General features: G+C 41.2%; 1 protein-coding gene across 1 annotated transcript; it reads left to right on the top strand.

Annotated features, from left to right (window-relative positions):
• Positions 1-9,982: 9,982 nt before the first annotated feature.
• LOC130016041 (GTPase IMAP family member 4-like) lies at positions 9,983-18,602 on the top strand. The gene is made up of 3 exons (XM_056106794.1): positions 9,983-10,085; positions 14,087-14,140; positions 16,804-18,602. The coding sequence occupies exons 2-3, from the start codon at positions 14,101-14,103 to the stop codon at positions 17,739-17,741; spliced, it is 978 nt and encodes a 325-aa protein (XP_055962769.1). The 5' UTR covers positions 9,983-10,085; positions 14,087-14,100; the 3' UTR covers positions 17,742-18,602.
• Positions 18,603-20,677: the final 2,075 nt, after the last annotated feature.

The raw sequence follows: 20,677 nt of genomic DNA, 5'->3' as shown, positions 1-20,677 counted from the left end.
GAAAACCCCTATATGACTATCCCTGTCTCACTGGGTATCTTCAGGATTGTTAATTTGAGGTAACTATTTTGGTTATCTTAATTAATTAATTAGTTATCATTAATTAGTGAATGATTGAGTTTCGAGTTATTGGGGTATCGTTTTTATCCCCAAGATCATCTAATTTATATATTTCTTGGAAATTGCAGGTGAAGAAAACTACATTGGTGTTGGTGATAGGATGTTATATGGATATCCGCAATGTATTCCTTTTCTAACTAGTTGCCTTAGAGCAGTTTCAGTTTCCAGTTGAAGCATTGTGTGTTTGTTAGAACAAGCTCCTGGTTTTATTGCTTAAGTATTTGAACTAAAAAACTTTAGTGCAGTTTTAATTATTACTGCCTTGTAGTAGAGTTTGAAGTTAGGGAGATTGATTCCTCTCATTTTCTTTTTCCCAAGAATTGCTTTAGCTATTCGTGGGGTCTTATTGTTCCATATGAATTTCAGGAGTGTTAGCTCCAATTCTTTGAAGAATATCATGGGTATCCTAATAGGGATTGCGTTGAATTTATACAGTGCTTTGGAAAGTATTGCCATTTTGACAATGTTAATTCTCCCGATCCATGAACAGGGGATATTTTTCCATTTCCTCATATCCTCTTTCTTTTTAATTTTTATTAGTGAAACACCATGAGGTACAGTTGTAGACTTACAAATTTTTTCCCTTTATTTTATTTTTTTAAGTTGTAGATTTACAATTTTTTGTGCTTTGGTTTCAATTATACAATGATCAGATACCCATTTTCCACCACCATGGATAATATCCCTCCCGCCCCCATCCCCCCATACCCCCTGTCTCTGTGGCAGGGCAATCCCCTGTGTTCTCTCTCTCCTTTTGGGTGTTGTGGTCTGCAAAAGAGGCATTGAGTGGCAAACATGTTCAGTCCATAGTCTACTTTCAACATGCATCTCCCCTCCTGGGAGGATCCTCCAAACATCCTTTATTTGGTGCTCCCTTTTCTATCTGAACTGCCCTTTCCTCTAGGATACCCGGCTGGCCTCTAAGTTATGGAGTAATCCTCCTGGTGCTGATCTCAGCTATTCCTGGGTATTAATCTCATACTTTGTTACTTTATATCCCCCAGATGAATGCAATCTTTCTATGTCTATCCCTCTCTTTCTGACTCATTTCGCTTAGCATGATACTTTCCATATTGTACCACTTGTATGTAAATTTCATGACTTCATCTTTTCTAAGAGCTACATAGTACTCCATTGTGTAGATGTACCAAAGTTTCTTTAACCAGTCATCTGTTCTTGGGCACTCAGGTTTCTTCCAGTTTCTGGCTACTGTAAAGAGTGCTGCAATGAACAAACAAGTGCAGATGTCACTTCGACTACACATTTTTGCCTCTCTGGGATATATTCCCAGGAGTGGTATCGCTGGGTCAAATGGGAGCTCAATTTCTAATTTTTTGAGGAACGTCCATACTGTTTTCCAAAAGGTCTGAACCAGTCGGCATTCCCACCAACAGTGAAGGAGTGTCCCTTTCTCGCCACATCCACGCCAGCAACGGTTGCTTTTGTTCTTTTGAATGTGGGCCAGTCTCTGAGGTGTGAAATGGTATCTCATTGTGGTTTTGATCTGCATCTCCCTGATGATTAGTGATGTAGAGCATTTTCTCATGTGCTTTTTTGCCATTCGGATTTCTTCTTTGAGAAAGTTTCTGTTCATTTCCTTGCCCCATTTTTGGATGGGGTTGAATGTTTTCTTCTTGTGGAGTTCAACCAGTATTTTGTATATCCTTGATATCAACCCCTTGTCAGATGTGTATTCGGCGAATATTCTTTCCCATTCTGTAGACTGTCTTTGTATTTTGGTCACTGTTTCTTTGGAGGTGCAGAAGCTTCTTAGTTTAAGATAGTCCCATTTATCTATCTCTGTTTTCACTTGCTCGGCCAGTGGCGTGGGCATCTTTGAAAATACCATTAGCCTCAATGTCATGGAGTGTTTTGCCAACTTTGTCTTCAATGTACCTTATGGTTTCTGGTCTGATGTTGAGGTCTTTAATCCATTTTGATCTTACCTTTGTACATGGTGTTAGGCAGAGTTCTGAACCCATTTTTTTGCATGTAGCCGTCCAGTGATGCCAGCACAATTTGTTAAAGAGGCTTTCCTTACTCCACTTCACATTTCTTGCACCTTTGTCAAAGATTAGGTGATCATATGATTGAGGGGAGATGTCCGTGTATTCAACTCTGTTCCATTGGTCTGCAGTCCTGCCTTTGTTCCAGTACCATGCTGTTTTGATTATTACCGCTTTGTAGTAAAGTTTGAGGTTAGGAGGTTGATTCCTCCCATTTTCTTTTACCCAAGAATTGCTTTAGCTATTCGTGGGGGCTTATTGTTCCATATAAACTTCAGGAGTGTTTGCTCCATTTCTTTGAAGAATGTCATGGGTATCCTTATAGGGATTGCATTGAATTTATACTTGCAATAGCAATTAGGCAAGAAAAGGATATTAAGGGCATTCAGATAGGAAAGGAAGAAATCAAGCTCTCACTATTCGCAGATGATATGATACTATACTTAGAGAACCCAATAACCTCCACCACAAAACTCCTAGAAACAATAGACTTGTATAGTAAAGTTGCAGGCTATAAAATCAATACCCAAAAGTCCATGGCTTTCCTATACGCAAACAGTGAGAGAGAGGAAAACTACATGAAAAAATCAATGTCGTTCACAATTGTGCCCCAGAAAATCAAGTACCTAGGAATCAGCTTAACTAAGGAAGTAAAGGACCTGTACAAAGAAAACTACAAAACGCTACTTCAGGAAATAAAAGAGGACATGAGGAAATGGAAAGATATCCCCTGCTCATGGGTCGGGAGACTTAACATTGTCAAAATGGCAATACTACTGAAAGCATTGTATAAATTCAATGCAATCCCTATAAGGATACCCATGACATTCTTCAAAGAAATGGAGCAAACACTCCTGAAATTTATATGGAACAATAAGCCTCCACGAATAGCTAAAGCAATTCTTGGGAAAAAGAAAATGGGAGGAATCACCCTCCCTAACCTCAAACTTTATTACAAAGCAGTAATAATCAAAACAGCATGGTACTGGAACAAAGGCAGAACTGCAGACCAATGGAACAGAGTTGAATACACGGACATCTCCCCTCAATCATATGATCATCTAATCTTTGACAAAGGTGCAAGAAATGTGAAGTGGAGTAAGGAAAGCCTCTTTAACAAATTGTGCTGGCATCACTGGACGGCTACATGCAAAAAAATGGGCTCAGAACTCTGCCTAACACCATGTACAAAGGTAAGATCAAAATGGATTAAAGACCTCAACATCAGACCAGAAACCATAAGGTACATTGAAGACAAAGTTGGCAAAACCCTCCATGACATTGAGGCTAATGGTATTTTCAAAGATGCCACGTCACTGGCCGAGCAAGTGAAAACAGAGATAGATAAATGGGACTATCTTAAACTAAGAAGCTTCTGCACCTCCAAAGAAACAGTGACCAAAATACAAAGACAGTCTACAGAATGGGAAAGAATATTCGCCGAATACACATCTGACAAGGGGTTGATATCAAGGATATACAAAATACTGGTTGAACTCCACAAGAAGAAAACATCCAACCCCATCCAAAAATGGGGCAAGGAAATGAACAGAGACTTTCTCAAAGAAGAAATCCGAATGGCAAAAAAGCACATGAGACCAACCACATGAGAAAATGTTCTACATCACTAATCATCAGGGAGATGCAGATCAAAACCACAATGAGATACCATTTCACACCTCAGAGACTGGCCCACATTCAAAAGAACAAAAGCAACAGTTGCTGGCGCGGATGTGGCGAGAAAGGGACACTCCTTCACTGTTGGTGGGAATGCCGACTGGTTCAGACCTTTTGGAAAACAGTATGGACGTTCCTCAAAAAATTAGAAATTGAGCTCCCATTTGACCCAGCAATACCACTCCTGGGAATATATCCCAGAGAGGCAAAAATGTGTAGTCGAAGTGACATCTGCACTTGTTTGTTCATTGCAGCACTCTTTACAGTAGCCAGAAACTGGAAGAAACCTGAGTGCCCAAGAACAGATGACTGGTTAAAGAAACTTTGGTATATCTACACAGTGGAGTACTATGTAGCTCTTAGAAAAGATGAAGTCATGAACTTTACATACAAGTGGTACAATATGGAAAGTATCATGCTAAGTGAAATGAGTGAGAAAGAGAGGGATAGACATAGAAAGATTGCATTCATCTGGGGGATATAAAATAACAAAATATGAGATTAATACCCAAGAATAGCTGAGATCAACACCAGGAGGATTACTCCATAGCTTAGAGGCCAGCCAGGTATTCTAGGGGAAAGGACAGTTCAGATAGAGAAGGGAGCACCAAATGGAGGGTGTTTGGAGGATCCTCCCAGGTGGGGAGATGCAGGTTGAAAGTAGACTGGACTGAACATGTTTGCCACTCAATGCCTCTTTTGCTAATCACAACACCCAAAAGGAGAGAGAAAACAAAAGGAAATGTCCTGCCACAGTGGCAGGGGGGGATGGTGGGAATGGGGCAGGAGTGATATTATCCTTGGTGGTGGAAAATGGGCACTGGTGGAGGGATGGGTATTTGATCATGGTATGACCGAAATCCAAGCACAAAAATTTGTAAGTCTACAACTGTACCTCATGGTGTTTCACTAAGAAATATTGAAAAAAAAAAAAAGGAGAACCACCTGCCTCCACTGGTTACTCCAGGAATTCTCTTCAGCTAAACAGAAGAGACTTCCCTGAAAAGGCTCCTCCCCTGGTTTGAGCCTCGTGGAATGTTATCCCGGTGAGTCCTTGAGCCAATGCCGTTCTGAAGTGAGAAGTCGGATTAGAAGTCTGAAATCTCCTTGAGTGATTCTTTTTTTCAGATCTCTTTCTCTGGATCAGATGGAGCACTGTTCCCTGAAGAATGGGGTCAATAATTTGTCTCCGATCTCATCTTCCTGTCACGTGAAGTCAAATTGTCTGTGACTAGTAAACAGAAAAAAGCAGTTGCTGCTGCAGACACGACTGAGGAAGAGACAGAGAGGACGTGTCACTTCACACAGGTGAGTTGCAAAAGCTTTTCTTGCTCTGTGAGGGGTTTCTGGGAAGTAAGTGTGCTGACATCAGTATAAATCACAGACTCTCTGGGGAGGGCCTTGAGATGTTGTCAAAATCATCCTCTGGTCTCTATTATGTAACGAAGAGGTTAAACGCATGGCAGCATAGTGAAGGGGCTGAAACAAGCGCCAAATTGTGAGATAGAAACAGGAAAGATATAAAAATAAAGACATTCTTTAAAATCAACTGCAAAACACCTTTTCTTTGAACTTCAAGAGTTGCAAAGAGGAGGGCAGTGCAATAGTGCAGCGCATTGAGTGCTTACCTTGCACATGGGGGACCTGGGTTAGATCCCTGGCATCCCATGGTCTCCTGAGCCCACCAGAAGTAATTCCTGAGCACAGAGCTAGTAGTAACCCCTAAGCATTGCCAGATGTGACCCCCTCCCCAAAGAAAAGAGAACTGCAAGGAAGGGTCATGACCAGATGGAGCAAGTTTAGGTTCACCATATTGACCTTGTCATATTGAAAAGGTCATGGACAAAAAAGACGTGTGAAGACTCGGGGACAGTTTCATATTCAACCACAAGAGATTCTGCTAGTGATATCTGCTTACCGCAATGACTGTAACTTTTCACTGTTGATTTGTAATTAACATTAAAAAATTATCCATGTTTAAAACACAGATTATGAACGTCGGTAAATTCACACTGTTGTATAACCTTTTAATTGATGGTTCTAAATCCGTCACATGAATATCTGTTTCCCAAAGCTGCCCAAACACTCTATCAGGACAGCAGAGACAGATATCTGCTCTCCGACACTGGGGAATGGAGACCCAAATCAAGGGCTGTGCAGAGCCAGGCTCCTTCTGAGGATTCTGGGAGATCATGCTCCAGCCTCTTTCCTATCTTTGCTTATCATCCCGTCCTGTAGACACATTGCCCCGTCCTGTGACAATGCTTCTATCATCACATACATTCTCCTCCTTAGGACGCCATGAATATTAGATTAAGGGTCGATCTGCCCTCATTATGACCAATTACATCTGCAATGTATACTTTTATTAGTTGGGGGAAAAACAGCTCAACCCATAATAGTATGGATGTATCAGAACTTGTATATTCATTCACTGGTTTTCTAATGTTTGGTCATTACTACTGTGGACTGCTAATAAATGTTAGAATAAACAATTATCAACGCAGATGTCTAGTTTTATTTTTAAGTAAATACATAGAAGTTGGTTAGCTGGTTTGCATGCTGAACTCTATGCCATACTGTGTTTTTCCTGAACTGTAATGCCTTACAAATCTTTGTTTATATCTAATAGAGCCAAGACTTCATTTGAAATTGTCATTTTTCCCACTTTTATTAACTAACTTGTCAGTGTTTTACAATGTGTGTTATCGGTGTTTTTTAAACTAGTCTTGCTAATTTGGATGTAGTGTTATCTTTTGTGAATTTAATGCAACTTCCCCCCCAAATTAGTCAAGTTCAGCTTCTTTTTTATATATTTATTTTCTGTTTTCTGAGTTTCTGTTAGATTATTGTCACTGTCACTGCCCTCCCGTTGTTCATCGATTTGCTCGAGCGGGCCCAGTAACGTCTCCATTTTGAGACTTGTTGTTACTGTGTTTGGCATATTGAATAGGTCATGGGTAGCTTGCCAGGCTTTGTCGTGCGGGCAAGATACTCTCGGTAGCTTGTATAAATATAGTATAAGTATAGTATAAATCTGTTAGATTAATATCATATAATTTCTTCCTTAAATATTTAGTGAAATACATCAATTAATTCACTTTCCCTGAGTCTTTCATTGAGGGAATGTTTTCTATTATGAACCTGGAAGTTTTTTTAATGAATATAAGTATTTTTAAGTGTATTCAAATATTTCTATTTGAGAGGCATAAATAGTGGGACCTAGCAGATCCCACTCAAAACTTGACTCAGGGTTTGTCCAGTAAACAACAACAAATGCAACAACAATAATCACAAAGTACTCTCAGAAATCACAGGCTTAACTATACTAGCAAGACTATTGGATATTTCACGTCTTTTGTCTAAGTGTAATGGCTTATTGATTTTATATTAGAAAAACAATTAAACATAGAACACATTATAAACTCTAAAACACCGTTTTAAGTGAATTTATAGGTTCTGGGGCGGGGGGGGAACACTGGACTTGTGGTCTCTTATGGACAGTTTGAGTTTGCAGTGTAAGTTGCTCTGAACTGTATGAATATTGAAGTGTAGCTAGTCTCTTAGTGTCTTCTACATACTTTCAAATTTTAATTTGTTAACAAAGAAATCCCAGAGCCGAAGAAATACTCAATGGAATTGAGCAGGTGCTTTATGTTCAAAAAAACCCTGAGTTTTTGTTTTCTCATACCACATGGTCCCCTGAGCATTACCAAGAAATTGCCTATAGTAAATACTAACACATTGATTCTTTCTTAAATAAAATTATATAGAAATGAGGAATCCCCACTTTAACCAAGATAAGATCTCTCCATTATAAACCATTAGTAGTCTTCTGTTGTATACCCACTGCCAACATCCATGGAAAGGATATTCTCTCCTTCTTAGGTAAAGGATTTTCCCTTTAATCCTTATTAAAGTCTTCTTTGCAAAATGGTATAGGATCTTAACAGAACCAAAGTGTAGACTGAAATTGCAAGACATCACCATGTGGAATATCCTGTTAGCACCTTCTAGCTTTATATAATAATGACAAACTTACATTAATTACGTAGTTCTAATGGTTTTTCTCACAGAAATGTGGGAATGGGACTGATAGAAATCTGGGACTCAAAGGCCCTCCTGTTGATCATCGATTTGCTCAAGCGGGCCCAGTAACATCTCCATTGGAGATTTTGTTGTTACTGTGTTTGGCATATGGAATACATCACGGGTGGCTTGCGGTGTGGGCGAGATACTCTCAGTAGCTTGCTGGGCTCTCCGAGAGGGGCGGAGGAATCGAACTCGGGTCGGCCATGTTGGCTGCGTGCAAGGCAAATGCCCTACCGCTGTGCTATAGCACATATACTAAAAATGAATATAAGTATTTTTAAATTTCCCGGTTATTCTTGGGTTAGTTGTTTTTTTAAGGAATATGTTTATATGTTTATATTCAACTTAGCTGGCATAAAGTTTTAAGTTAAAATCTATAATTTGCCTTTAATGATCGTAATAGTGTAGTGATGTTCCTTCTCCCATCTTGGATATTGGTAATTTATATACTTTTGCCATTTTTTTAAATTCATGCAGGTAGAATCTTGTTGGTTTTGTTACTTATTTTCCAGGAAGCTAATTTTGTTTTCATCTGTTTTCTTTATTGTATTTGTTTCAATGATGCCTTCCTTGTTTCATTCCTTCTTTTGGGGGGAGGGTGGAAAGGATGGGAGACACACACATTCTCTGAAGCAGCTCTCAGGGAACCGAGGGCATCACCAGGCTCATTCCAGAGGGCCAGAGTGTCTCCAGGGCTGTATCTGGTGATCAGGGACCAAACCAGGGTTTCGTACATGCACGCCAATCCACGTGCTAGCTCCCAGTCCCCAATGTTATTTTCTTAATCCTGTTTACTCTATGTTCAATTTTATGTTCCTTTTTCAATTTTTATATTCATTTTCATTTACAGTCCTGGAGGTTGATAACAATGACCTAACATATACAAGACAAGTACTTTTTTGTGTTTTTTTTTTCTTAATTTATATTAGTGAAACACCATGAGGTACAGTTGTAGACTTACAAATTTTTGTGCTTGGGTTTCAGTTATACAATGATTGAGTACCCATCCCCCCACCAGTGCCCATTCCCCACCTCCAATGCTCCCAACATCCCTCCCACCTCCACAGCCCCCCATCCCACCCTACCCCTCTGACAGGGCATTCCCTTTTGCTTTCTCTCTCCTTTTGGGTGCTGTGGTTTGCAGAAGAGGCATTGAATGGCAATCATATTCAGTCTATAGTTTACTCTCAGCACACATCCCCCATCCTGGGAGGATCCTCCCAACACCCTTTATTTGGTGCTCCCTTCTCTATCTGAGCTGCCTTTTCCCCTAGCATGTGCGGCTGGCCTCCAAGCCATGGAGTGAAGCTCCTGGTACTTATCTCAACTATTCTTGGATGTTAGTCAAGACAAGTACTTTACCGCATTCCAAGCCTAGTTTTCCATTTTTTTTACACATTATTCATCATTTATAAATATTTGGAGATAGATGATAATAATACTTAGAGAGGTAGATAGATTTTTTTTAAGCACCGTGATTTACAAAGTTATTCATAGTTGAGTTTTAGACACACAATATCGCAGCACCAATCCCACCACCCGTGTCAACGTCCCTCCACCAGTGTTCCCAGGCTCCCTCCCACGCCTAACAGGCACCTTACTAAATTCGTTTGTTAAAGTTTGGGTCTCTTCACTTCAGTGCTGCTGACCGTGTGGCTTGGATATTTGGCTCTATTGTTCCTCAACACCCCCTTCATGCCTGACTCCCTCAACTCAGCCCCCTGCTGCATCTCATCTGTCTCAGTAATGGCTGTAGTATCGGAATGATGTATGTACAAAAACGTATGAGTCACAGTATGTAAATCCCAGTAGCTCAACAAAAATGGTTATATAAAAGGGAAAAAATGCCAGTTGTGTCCTGCTTATCCCTGGGCACCCCCAACACTGCATATTGAGGCCGGAGGTGTGAAATATACATCCCAGTTTTCTCAATAATGGCACCTGGGCCCCCTGAGCGCTGCTTGAGAGACTGAAAGAAGAACTACGCCAGTTTTGAGTCAGGCCACTCTTCATATGCTGCGTAGCCCAGCAGCTGACAGGGACCTCAAGTTTGCTAAATGATTGAATCAGCGCCAGGCCTCTTCCTGAGCAGCGACCGACAGTTCCTCCCCTCACTTCCTCTCTCCTCCACTTCCTTCTCAATACCCTGACTTTAGAATTCAAGAAGGGAGCTGGACCCAGATATTCCAGGTAAGGGTTATGTGTTATTTGTGAGTTGGAAACGAGGGTGCCTGCATGTAATTGATGAAGGAGGGACTGCTCCCGAGTCTATCTAAAACTGGGGGGAAAAATTTATTCTCAAAATGTATCTCTCATTGTTTCTTGTTTCCTGTTTGTGCTGATTTCGGACTGTGAACTATTTTCAAAACTGTTCATTACAAACAAATGCCTCCTTCAGGAATAACCTCTCAAAGGATATTTATTCAAATAAATTATTTCTTTCGCCTCTTGGGGAGTTCCAATTAAATGTGAATCTTCCAGGGCCAGTCGTGAGCTAACAGAATGAATTGTGTTGGGAGCTGGTGGGGAGTTTACTCTACGGAATCCGAGACACACAACGGGGCATGTCCCAAGTCACACAAAGGTCAGGAGAGGGAACCTTTGGGAGGCAAGAAGAGTGAAATTCCTCCCAGTGGGACTCTGAGGTTCAGGGGAAACTGGGAGCCAACGGGTGCTTATTCTTAAGATTGCAGAAAGGGAGCTTAGACATGCGAACATCCCTAGAAGTGCAGTCCTTAGTTTCTCCTCTGGGTCAGGGTAAATGGTCCAGAGGTAAAACCGCTGACCAGAGAGTCCACTGGGAGGAGGAGAGGGTGTCAGTTTGAGAGTGGGATCAGCATAGAGCTAGTGTTTTAGACATAGCCATATTGTTTTCCAAAAGGGCTGGACCAATCAACATTCCCACCTGCGGTTCCTCTTTCCCCACATCCCTGCCAACACTGATTGTGTGTTTTTTGGGTTTTGGGGTTTTTTTGTTTTGTTTTGTTTTGTTTTGTTCTGTTTTGCTTTTTGGGTCACACCCAGCAATGCACAGGGTTTACTCCTGGCTCTGCACTCAGGAATTACTCCTGGCAGTGCTGGGGGGACCATATGGGATGCTGGGAATACGAACCTGGGTAGGCCACGTACAAGGCAAACGCCCTACCCGCTGTGCTATTGCTCCAGCCTCCACTGGTTGCTTTTAATCTGTGTTGTGTACCAGTCTCACTGGTATGAGGTGGCATGTTATTGTTTTGATTTGCATTTCCCTGAAGATATATGATGCATCATAATTTTTATATACATTTTAGCCATGTATATCTCTTCTTTGAGGAAGATTTTGCTCATCTCTTCCCCCTCCCCCCCATTTTCTGATGGGGCAGCCCTCTCTTAATACCAATCACTGCACAGCTGGTAAGGTGTTTGCCTGGCACGCGGCCAACATGGCCAACCCGGGTTCGATTCCTCCACCCCTCTCGGAGAGTCTGGCAAGCTACTGAGAATATCTCACCCACACAGCAAAGCCTGGCAAGCTACCCGTGACGTATTCAATATGCCAAAAACAGTAACAACAAGTCTCAGTTTGTTGTGGGATGTTACTGGTGCCCACTCAAGCAGATCGATGAACAATGAGAGGACAGTGCTACAGTGCTACCATTATCACTGAACCTAAACTGATTCATAAAAATTCTTGATGTTTTTTCTTCCCAGTTAACAAAACTCTGTTTCCTACTACCTACGCTTAAAAGATGAATAAATAACTTCCCTTTCAAAGAATCGCCCCTCTTTCTCAGTGCTGAAGATTTGTACTTGGTGGTTTTCTATTGAGTTTTTCCTATGCAATCAGCATCTTCAGTCTGTTCTGGAAAAGTTTCTGCATGTAAGAGGTCTTAAACTATCAAAACCTTTGTAGAAACATTAAAACATACTACCAAGTTTTTATAACATGTATTATTTAACAAGAAAGATTATTTCACAGATGAGAGCAGGATAGAAAGATCAGTCTGAGAGGAAGCAAAAATCAAGATTTTTTTTTTCAGTCACTGTCATTGTCACTGTCACTGTCCTCCCATTGTTCATCGATTTGCTTGAGTGGGCCCAGTAACATTGTGAGACTTATTACTGTATTTGGCATATTGAATACATCACGGGTAGCTTGCCAGGCTTTGCTATGTGGGCGAGATACTCTGGTAGCTTGCCGGGCTCTCCAAGAGGGGCAGAGGAATTGAACTTGAGTCGGCCAGTGAGCCGCGTACAAGGCAAATGTCCTACCCACTGTGCTATTGCTCCAGCCCCCCCCCCTTTTTTTTTTAGTCAACTTGTTTATTTAGAAATCACTTGTGCTGCTCAGATAAAGAAGGGAACACCAAGTAAAGGGTGTTTGGAGGACTCACTTGGGATGCGAAACGCATGCTGAAAGTAGACTATAGACCGAACACGATGGCCACTCAATACCTCTATTGCAAACCACAACACCCTAAAGGAAAGAGAGAACAAAAGGGAATGCCCTGTTATAGAGGTGGGGCGGGGTGGGGAAAATGGGGGTGAGCGGGAGGGCTATGGGGTTCATTGGTGATGAAGAATGGGCCCTGGTGGAGGGATGGGTACTTGATCATTGTATAACTGAAACCCAAGCACGAAAGTTCGTAAGTCTACAACTGTACCTCATGGTGTTTCACTAATTAAAAAAAAAAACTTAAAATTAGAAAGAAAAAAAAGAAATCACTTGCACATCTCTTTGTCCAGTACTGTGATTGTATAAAAATAAAAATACGAGGCACAGATGGTCCTACCATCATAAGATCTCAAAGTCTTCTGGAGGCACCAGTGAAATATCAGATCACACCTGATGTAAAATGGTTTCTATGAGAAACCCCGGGAGAGTTATTAGGGCAAACAGCAAGTGGAGCATCAACGCTAATGTTGGTCGAGGTGGTGGTACTGGGGATCATCTGGAGAAAGTCTCTCAGGAGCAGTGAGAGTCAGAGCCCTGAGACCCAAACTTCTCAGGAGCAGGGACAGAGCGGGCTGTGGCATAGACTGGGAGTGCTCTAGGGAGAGGAAAGAGTGCTACAAAGTCCAGATAGCAGGAAGAGCAAGGAGCTTTCACACAACATTGGGGAACCCTTTTGGATAGAGAGAAACTGCTCAAGCATCATCTTATGAACCATCTCATTGATGTTTATCACTTTATGGAAAGAAAAAACTATTGGGAAGCTTCAGTTAGAAAAAAATCAAAGTTTTGTTGTTTTTTTTAAATTTTTTTGTTAAGTCACCATGATTTATAAAATTATTTATAGTTAAGTTTGAGGCATACAATATTCCAACACCAAACCTATCACCAGTGTCTACTTCCCCCAGCAATTTTCCCAATTTCTTCAAAGCATCTGATTCTGGGCCAGGGAGAGTACAACCTTGCACATAACAGAGCTGGATTTCATAGTTGGCATCATATATGGTCCCCTCATCAGCCCCCAGGAGTGATCCCTGCACACAGAGTGAGGAGTAAGCCCTGAGCACCACTGGGTAGGGTTCCAAATCAAGAACAGAACAAAGCATTTGATTATAGGAGAGAAAGAGAGACTTAAACTGAAGTAATTAGGGATCTGTTTTCATTTCATGTAACAATATTAAAATTAAAAAGAATATGTAATTCTGTGAACTTTGTAGAGTCAGTCAAAAGAATTTGGAGATGAACAATGAGAAAATGAGGAAAGAACTGGGGATGACCCAAGATTTCCCAGGAGGCACTAGCCCTGATGAGACCATTCACTGAAATGAGATGATGGATCAGTGCAGGTGGGGCTGCAGATCAAGGAGTGCAGTTTTGCTGAATTCTATTGGAAATTCCCATGACATTTCCAAGTGGAAAAAAAAAGATATACGGGGTACAAATAGTTGGGGTTTCAAGTGTCTAGGATAGCGTCTTTACTCCATTGACTAGAACGGGGTGAAGATTCAGAATTTAGAGTCAAGGAAGCACTTGTAGAACTTCTTTGTGCAAAGAAAATGGAACGGTCTGAAACTGAGGCAGAAAACAGGAATCGGAAGAGTGTCAGAAAGGAGATGTGAAAATTGAAACAGAAAGAGTGTCAGAAAGGAGATGTGAAAATTGAAACAGAAAGTTTATGGGAAAAGAACTTACTGAGTGGGGAAGTGTTCAGTTATGTCCACTAATCTAAAATGACCTGATTATATCTCCATATCTACAGGAATTCTGACCACCATGGAAGCACAGTACCTCTGCAATCCCTGGACCACCCACGGTAAGAGGGACAACGGGGTCCCCAGATCAGGACTGACATGAAGAGATGACAGAGACCTGTTTCTCCAGCCAGTCACCACCTGAGCAAAAGCGAAGTATTTCCTACCCAATCTATTTCTTTCTTCATGGGCTCTGCTTTCCCATTTCTCTGACCCTTTATGTTTTCTCCTCCTTCTGCTCATTTCTGCCAGGAAGAGCAGTTCCAATACTCAGACTGATCCTGGAGGAAATAAATGTCTTGTTTCCTGTTTTCTCTGCTGTGTAGTCACCAGAACAATCAGTCTTGTTGTCTGTTCTTCTTCCAGTCGGGAGGACTACCTGGGAATCATGGATTCCTCATGCAAGTCCCTTGTTTCCATGCTCCTGGAAACTTCACTATAACCAACCAATCCAACTGACTGACGAAATCTATATATCCATAGACATATGCCCCTATCCACAGGCTTTCATTATATCACTTCAGCCACCCCGTGGTGTAGAGCTTAAACATCAAGGATTCCGTTGTCTCTCAATTTTTGATGTGGGTTCAGACCCATGTGTCTAATCTCAGTATCACCCATTCATCTGTAGCTAACTTATGTTTCAGTCTGAACAAACCTGGATGACTCACAGTGTTCTTGGTAGTCAGCAGGCTCCTGAGCAGCCCAGGGGGCAGGTATGGCTGGGCCTTGTATCCCTCATCCTCCAGTAGATCAGTTCAGATCTCATCAAAGGGCAGTTGAGAGTTCTGGAGAGCGGGTACAGGCAAGGCACCGAATATAAGCAGTTCTGGAGTCTCAGCCTCTTTAGTTTCGCAATCAGCCGGCCTACCAGATTCATGGGTTGGAGAAATAGACTCAGAATCTTGAGGGAAGGAGCTACAAGTCCACTGTGAAGATTGGGATCATCTTCATCCTGTGTACATAGTGGGATGAATTGAGATCTTATCTGCAATCGATCATACAGAATGTAATACAAATGCTCTGGACATCAGCAAGTTGTGACAGTTAGGAGGTGGCTGTTTTTGCCCCCTTTCTAATGGCAATCATTAATCTCAGAGTTGTCCCAGGTGGGGTAACCAACAAGATGATCTAACAAATAATGATCTGAACACCCAACCATGTTCACCTCAGTAACATAAGCCATTCTGTCTACAGTGTTCTCATCTCTTAGAAATTTGCTTTGCTCCTCCAAATACTTTTGTTGTCAGATGTGAATTAGAAATGCTTCTTCTTATGTCTGTGTTAGTAAATATTTCAGCAGCAAGTATGTAAGCAGTAAGGCTTGACCACTGTTTCAGTGGATGCCAGAGATTCTCTTCAGTTTGATGTGTTTCAAAAATGAATTTACATGGGCTGGAGTGATAGCACAGCGGATAGGGCATTTGCCTTGCACATGGCCAACCAGGGTTCAATTCCCAGCATTCCATAAGGTCCCCCAGCACTATCAGGAGTAATTCCTAAGTGCAGATCCAGGAGTAACTCCTATACATTACTGAGTGTGACCCAAAAAAGAAAAAAAAAGTGGATTTACAGAGTAGACTAGAAGGACAAAATGGAAACAGAGAGAACAATTAGGAGATACTGAGGCATGGGTGATGCTGAAAGCTGTGCCTTAGTGACCATCTTAAAAGTGAGATAAGTGAACAGATTTGTAGACAGAGGCAAGAGAATTGCTGAGAAACTGGATTTGGAAGGGAAGAGAAAGAAAAATATGAAGGATAGTACCACCGTATTAGTCTAAGATGCTGAGTAATAGTGACTATATCTCTGAATGACAAAATGCACTTGATAATGGTGTCAGTAATGTCCTGAGACAGGGTGGATGGACTTAAGAATGATATCTGGTGGAGGGATGGGTATCTGATCATTGTATAATTGAAACCAAAGCACAAAAAATTGTAAATTTACAACTGTAAAAAAAATAAAATAAAATAAAGGGAAAAAAAAGAATGATATCTATAGCCTCTCAGTATCTATATTGCAAACCATAATGCCCAAAAGTAGAGAGACAGTAAGGGGGAAATTGTCTGCCATAGAGGCAGGTGGAAGGTTGGGATAGCGATGAGGGGGGATATTGGGGATATTGGTGGTGGAAAATGTTCACTGGTGGAGGGATGGATGTTCGATCATTATGTGACTGAACATGAAAGTTTTGTAACTGTATCTCACCGTGATTCAATCAAAAATAAAAGGTATCTAGACCGGAATGATAATACATCAGGTAGGGCATTTGCCTTGCATGCGGCTAAGCCGGGTTCAATCCCCGGCATCCCATATGGTCCCCCGAGCAATGCCAGGAGTGATTCTTGAGTTCAGAGTCAGCAATTGTTCGGGACGGGTTGAATCTCCAACTGGGATGTCATTCAGATCTTATGTTACTTCCTACTGGGTCTCCTGAGAAGAGCTATAAGAACAGCTCACATTTTCTTCTTAAATCATTATCTTTCCTGCTTGGTGAAATAATTAATTACAAAAGGTCAGAAGGAAAAAACAGTTCAAGGGATCCCCAAAACTACTTGTGGTTCCCCAGATTCCCTAAGAAGAACATCGGGCCCACAGTGCTCCCACAGACTTCTGATGAGAGCAGTGAGCACTCCGGGAAAGCCACCTAGTGGACAAAGAGAAGGACACCAGCAATGGAAACTTGGAAACCATCCTAACCCTGTGGTTATTGTTTCCGCAGGAATTGGAAACAAAGGTCCTGGATATCCAGAACTGAGACTTGTCTTACTGGGTAAGACCGGAGCAGGAAAAAGTGCAACAGGAAACAGCATCCTGGGAAGGACTGTGTTTCATTCAAGTACTTCAGCAAAATCCATCACCAAGTCCTGCGAAAAAGGGAGCCTGAATTGGAAGGAGAGAAAAATTGTTGTTGTGGATACTCCTGGCATTTTCGATACTGAGGTACCTGATGCCATCACCAAGAAGGAGATTGCTCGCTGCCTCCTGCTGACTTCCCCAGGTCCTCATGCTCTGATCCTGGTGGTCCCACTGAAATGTTACACCAAAGAGGAGCAGATGGCCACAGAGAAGATCCTGGAAATGTTTGATGATAGAGCTCTGAGACACATGATTCTCTTATTCACCTGGAAAGATGAGTTGGGTAACCTAGATTTCTCAGAGTACTTAGAGAACGCTCCAGTCCTTCAAGAACTGATAGCTAAACTGGGCAATGGCTATTGTCTGTTCAACAACAGGGCAACAGGAGCTGAGCAGGAGGCCCAGAGGGCACAGTTGGTCACTCTGGTTGAGCAGGTGATGACAGAGAATAAGGGAACATGCTACACTAATAAGTATTATCAATTGGTTGAGCGGGAAATTCAAAAACAAACCCACATGATACAAGAACATTACAGAGAAGAACTGGAGAAAGAGAAAGCCCAGATAAGAGAGGAGTATAGAAAGAAAATGAGAAATCTGGAGGATAATCTAGAAAAGCAAGCGAGCTGGGAGAAAATGGAGGTAGCTTTGGTAGAAAGGGAGTCTGTGTATGCTATGAAGCAAGAAAATGCTAGAGAACAAGTGGAGAAAAATACGTATAAGATCATTGAATTCCTCACAGAGTTACTTAAACTAACTTCCTTAGTTCTTACACAAGTGTTTAAAGACAAAACAAAATGAAAATCTGTCTCTGTTTCTTGCACATTCCCTGACTGCCTGCTCCATATGACTCACTCGCTCAAAGGCAGTGCACTCTCTTTTTACTGATGATCTTAGGACTACGGAGTCAACCAGTTGACTGTGGGCACTTGGCAAGAGACCAATGTATGAGGCAGGGGGCAGACATATTCTAGATTTGTATTCATCATCTCCACCTTGTGACTTCTTTCTCCGAAACGTAGAGAAAGACCATGTAGAGAGCCAACCAAGGTGACCCAGGATTTGTCTTTTTAACACTTATAAAATTTCTCCTTTAGACACTTATTCCACCACCCCCAGTCTTGCCCTTATTTGCTTTTGCCTTTGGCACCTCAGTGATGACCTTCCCAAATGGATCTTTGAAATGATGACGTCTCTGAATTAGGTGATCTTAGAAATGGAGATGTTCCTACTGTAGATGAATTCACTGTAGATGACCGTAGGTTTATTTTATTCACAGTTGTAGAACTTCTCCAATTGTTCCTTATTATTACCCATTCTAAACAAAGATCTTTCTAGAAAGTGACCTCTCAAAACACTTCTAAACTCAAATGCCAGGAAAAGTAAATGTGACTGGAGGAAAGAGACAGGGGGAGGGGTGAGGTCAATAGCAAGAGAGCAGTGCAGAAGTTTATTATGTGTATTCTGTAGAAACTTGGTGACTAACCTCTACATTATCAATTTGCTTAATAGCTTGCAGTCTCTTTTGGATGTGATTCTGTTACCACCCCACCTCCAGCACCCCACACCCTGGTTATTACTGCTTGAGCATTTATCTGTACACTATTGCCAGACTTAACTGAATTTCTTTATTGTTATAATAAACTTTTCTGTTCTCTCATATTGCAAGACTGGAAGCTGTGTGATTATTTCAGGTTTTTGGAAAATGACACTACTTGTTCTTAGGTCATATATATATGCCTTACTTTTTCACTGTAGATGTGAAAATTTACTTTTCCGGGTAACGTTTAAGAAAATTTTAGAGCTAGCTAAGGGATATCTTTCATAATATCTCTCTTTCCTCTCCTGGAAGGTTTGAGCCACATTGTCAGCCCTTGTGCCAGATGAAAAAACTTGGATTACTTCATTAGGAGCTGATATAAATTATGTTTAAGTCATGTTTAAATTATTTTTACTGATATAGGTCAATAACCAAGGTTTCTGAAACCTTTGTGGATTTCCTTGTACACAAATCCCATATATACATATATAAGCATTGATTTTGTTTTCTCATTTCTACTGGTACTCCATGTCCAGAAATTTCTAAGACTTCCCAAACTACACTTTCAAGTCCTTCCAAAGGTTTGGTGATCACATGTCACTTGGGTCAATTCATTTTGCTCTGCCATCTTGAAAGTGACTCCCCCATCACCACAACATTTTACCCCCAAATGTAGCATTACTACTTCCTTATTTCCCCAAAATACAATGACTCTATGCTAATAAGAGTTAACAAACTCTGAGTCTCATGGTAGACCCAGGTTTGATTCTTGGCACCACAGAAGGTTCTACTCGTCCCCATCGAAAGTGATCCCTGAGAGCTAGAAGTAAGCCTTGAGCACAGCTGAGTGTGGCTCAAAAAACAAAGAAAAACAAGAATTAACAAAGTCTTAAGTGTAAGAGAAGCATCATACAAAGAGCATACACTTTCTTTAGATATAGGGACTCAGAGTAAAATGGATTTATGTCTACCTACTTTGTGTCTCTTATTTTCATAATAGCAATAGTGGCCAAATTACTGAAATGGACTTAACGTCCTATTGCATTACAACCCTTAACAAATATTTAACCAGAGACACATATTTTTTAAGAAACATAAATGCATATTTAATATAAATAAAATAAGTATTTAACTGTGATGGTTATTTCTGCATAAATCTATTTAATTACTCTTTCTCATGTCTTCCGGTTAAAGTTGTAGATAAAACTGTGAAAATATCTGCTAATTTCCTAGCTTTTTTATTAAGACACTATGATTTACAAAAGTTGTTCATCATAGAATTTCAGTCCTACAATGTCTCACCACTGGTTCCCACCACCAGTGCCAACCCCTGTCCACTAATTCCCACCCCAGGTTTCCTCCCGTCCCCCAGTGTGCCTCCTTACCAGGCACATTTTAAGTTTGGCTGTTGTAGTTTGAGTCTCATGCTTACAGAGTCGTTGGTTCTGTGGTTTAAGTATATGTAAATATATCCCACCTCAGACCAATGTGCCTGAGACCCCACCTCTGCCCTTGTTACTTGCCGTCTTTCTCTTCTTCACTCCCCACTGATTTCTTTTCTCCCTGTCCTCATTCTATATCTAGGGTTCAGGGTAATCTAGGTATTCCCCCTTTGATACCTTGTATTCTCTTGTCTGTTTTATATAACACAGATAAGTGAAATCAGTTGATATTTGCCCTTCTTCTAATTTACTTCACTAAACGTGAGGTTTTCCAGTTCTGTTTTAGTGGCAGCAAAATGCATATTTCATCCTTCTTTGTGGCGAATAGTATTCCAGTGTTTACATTTACCACACTTTGACTATGACTCCTCTGTCATAGGACACCTAGGTTGATTGCAAATCCCAGTTATCATACTAAATGCTGTAATGAATAATAGTCATTTTAGATGAATATGCTTGTGCCTTGAGGGTAGACACCAAGAATCTAGGTGCCGAGTGGGGTGGCAAAGTATTCCTACTTTGCCTAGGAATCTTCATGCTGTTTTCCACAGGGCAACATTCCCACAGCAGTGGGTGAGAATCCCTTTTTCATCACAACAGAGGTTGCCTCCAGGTAGTTTTTTGGTTTAGTTTGTTTAGGGTTGGGTTTTTCATCTGTGCCATTGTCACTAATATGATATGAACATCTCAAAAATCTCTGCTCTTGAGAAGCAGGAAGAGAAGACCAGGCCACGTGAGAGAGTCAATGACCAATG

This window comes from Sorex fumeus, unplaced genomic scaffold, assembly GCF_029834395.1.
Source record: "Sorex fumeus unplaced genomic scaffold, SorFum_2.1 ptg000143l, whole genome shotgun sequence".
Taxonomy (NCBI): domain Eukaryota; kingdom Metazoa; phylum Chordata; class Mammalia; order Eulipotyphla; family Soricidae; genus Sorex; species Sorex fumeus.
This window is presented reverse-complemented; position numbering and strand designations above follow the sequence as displayed.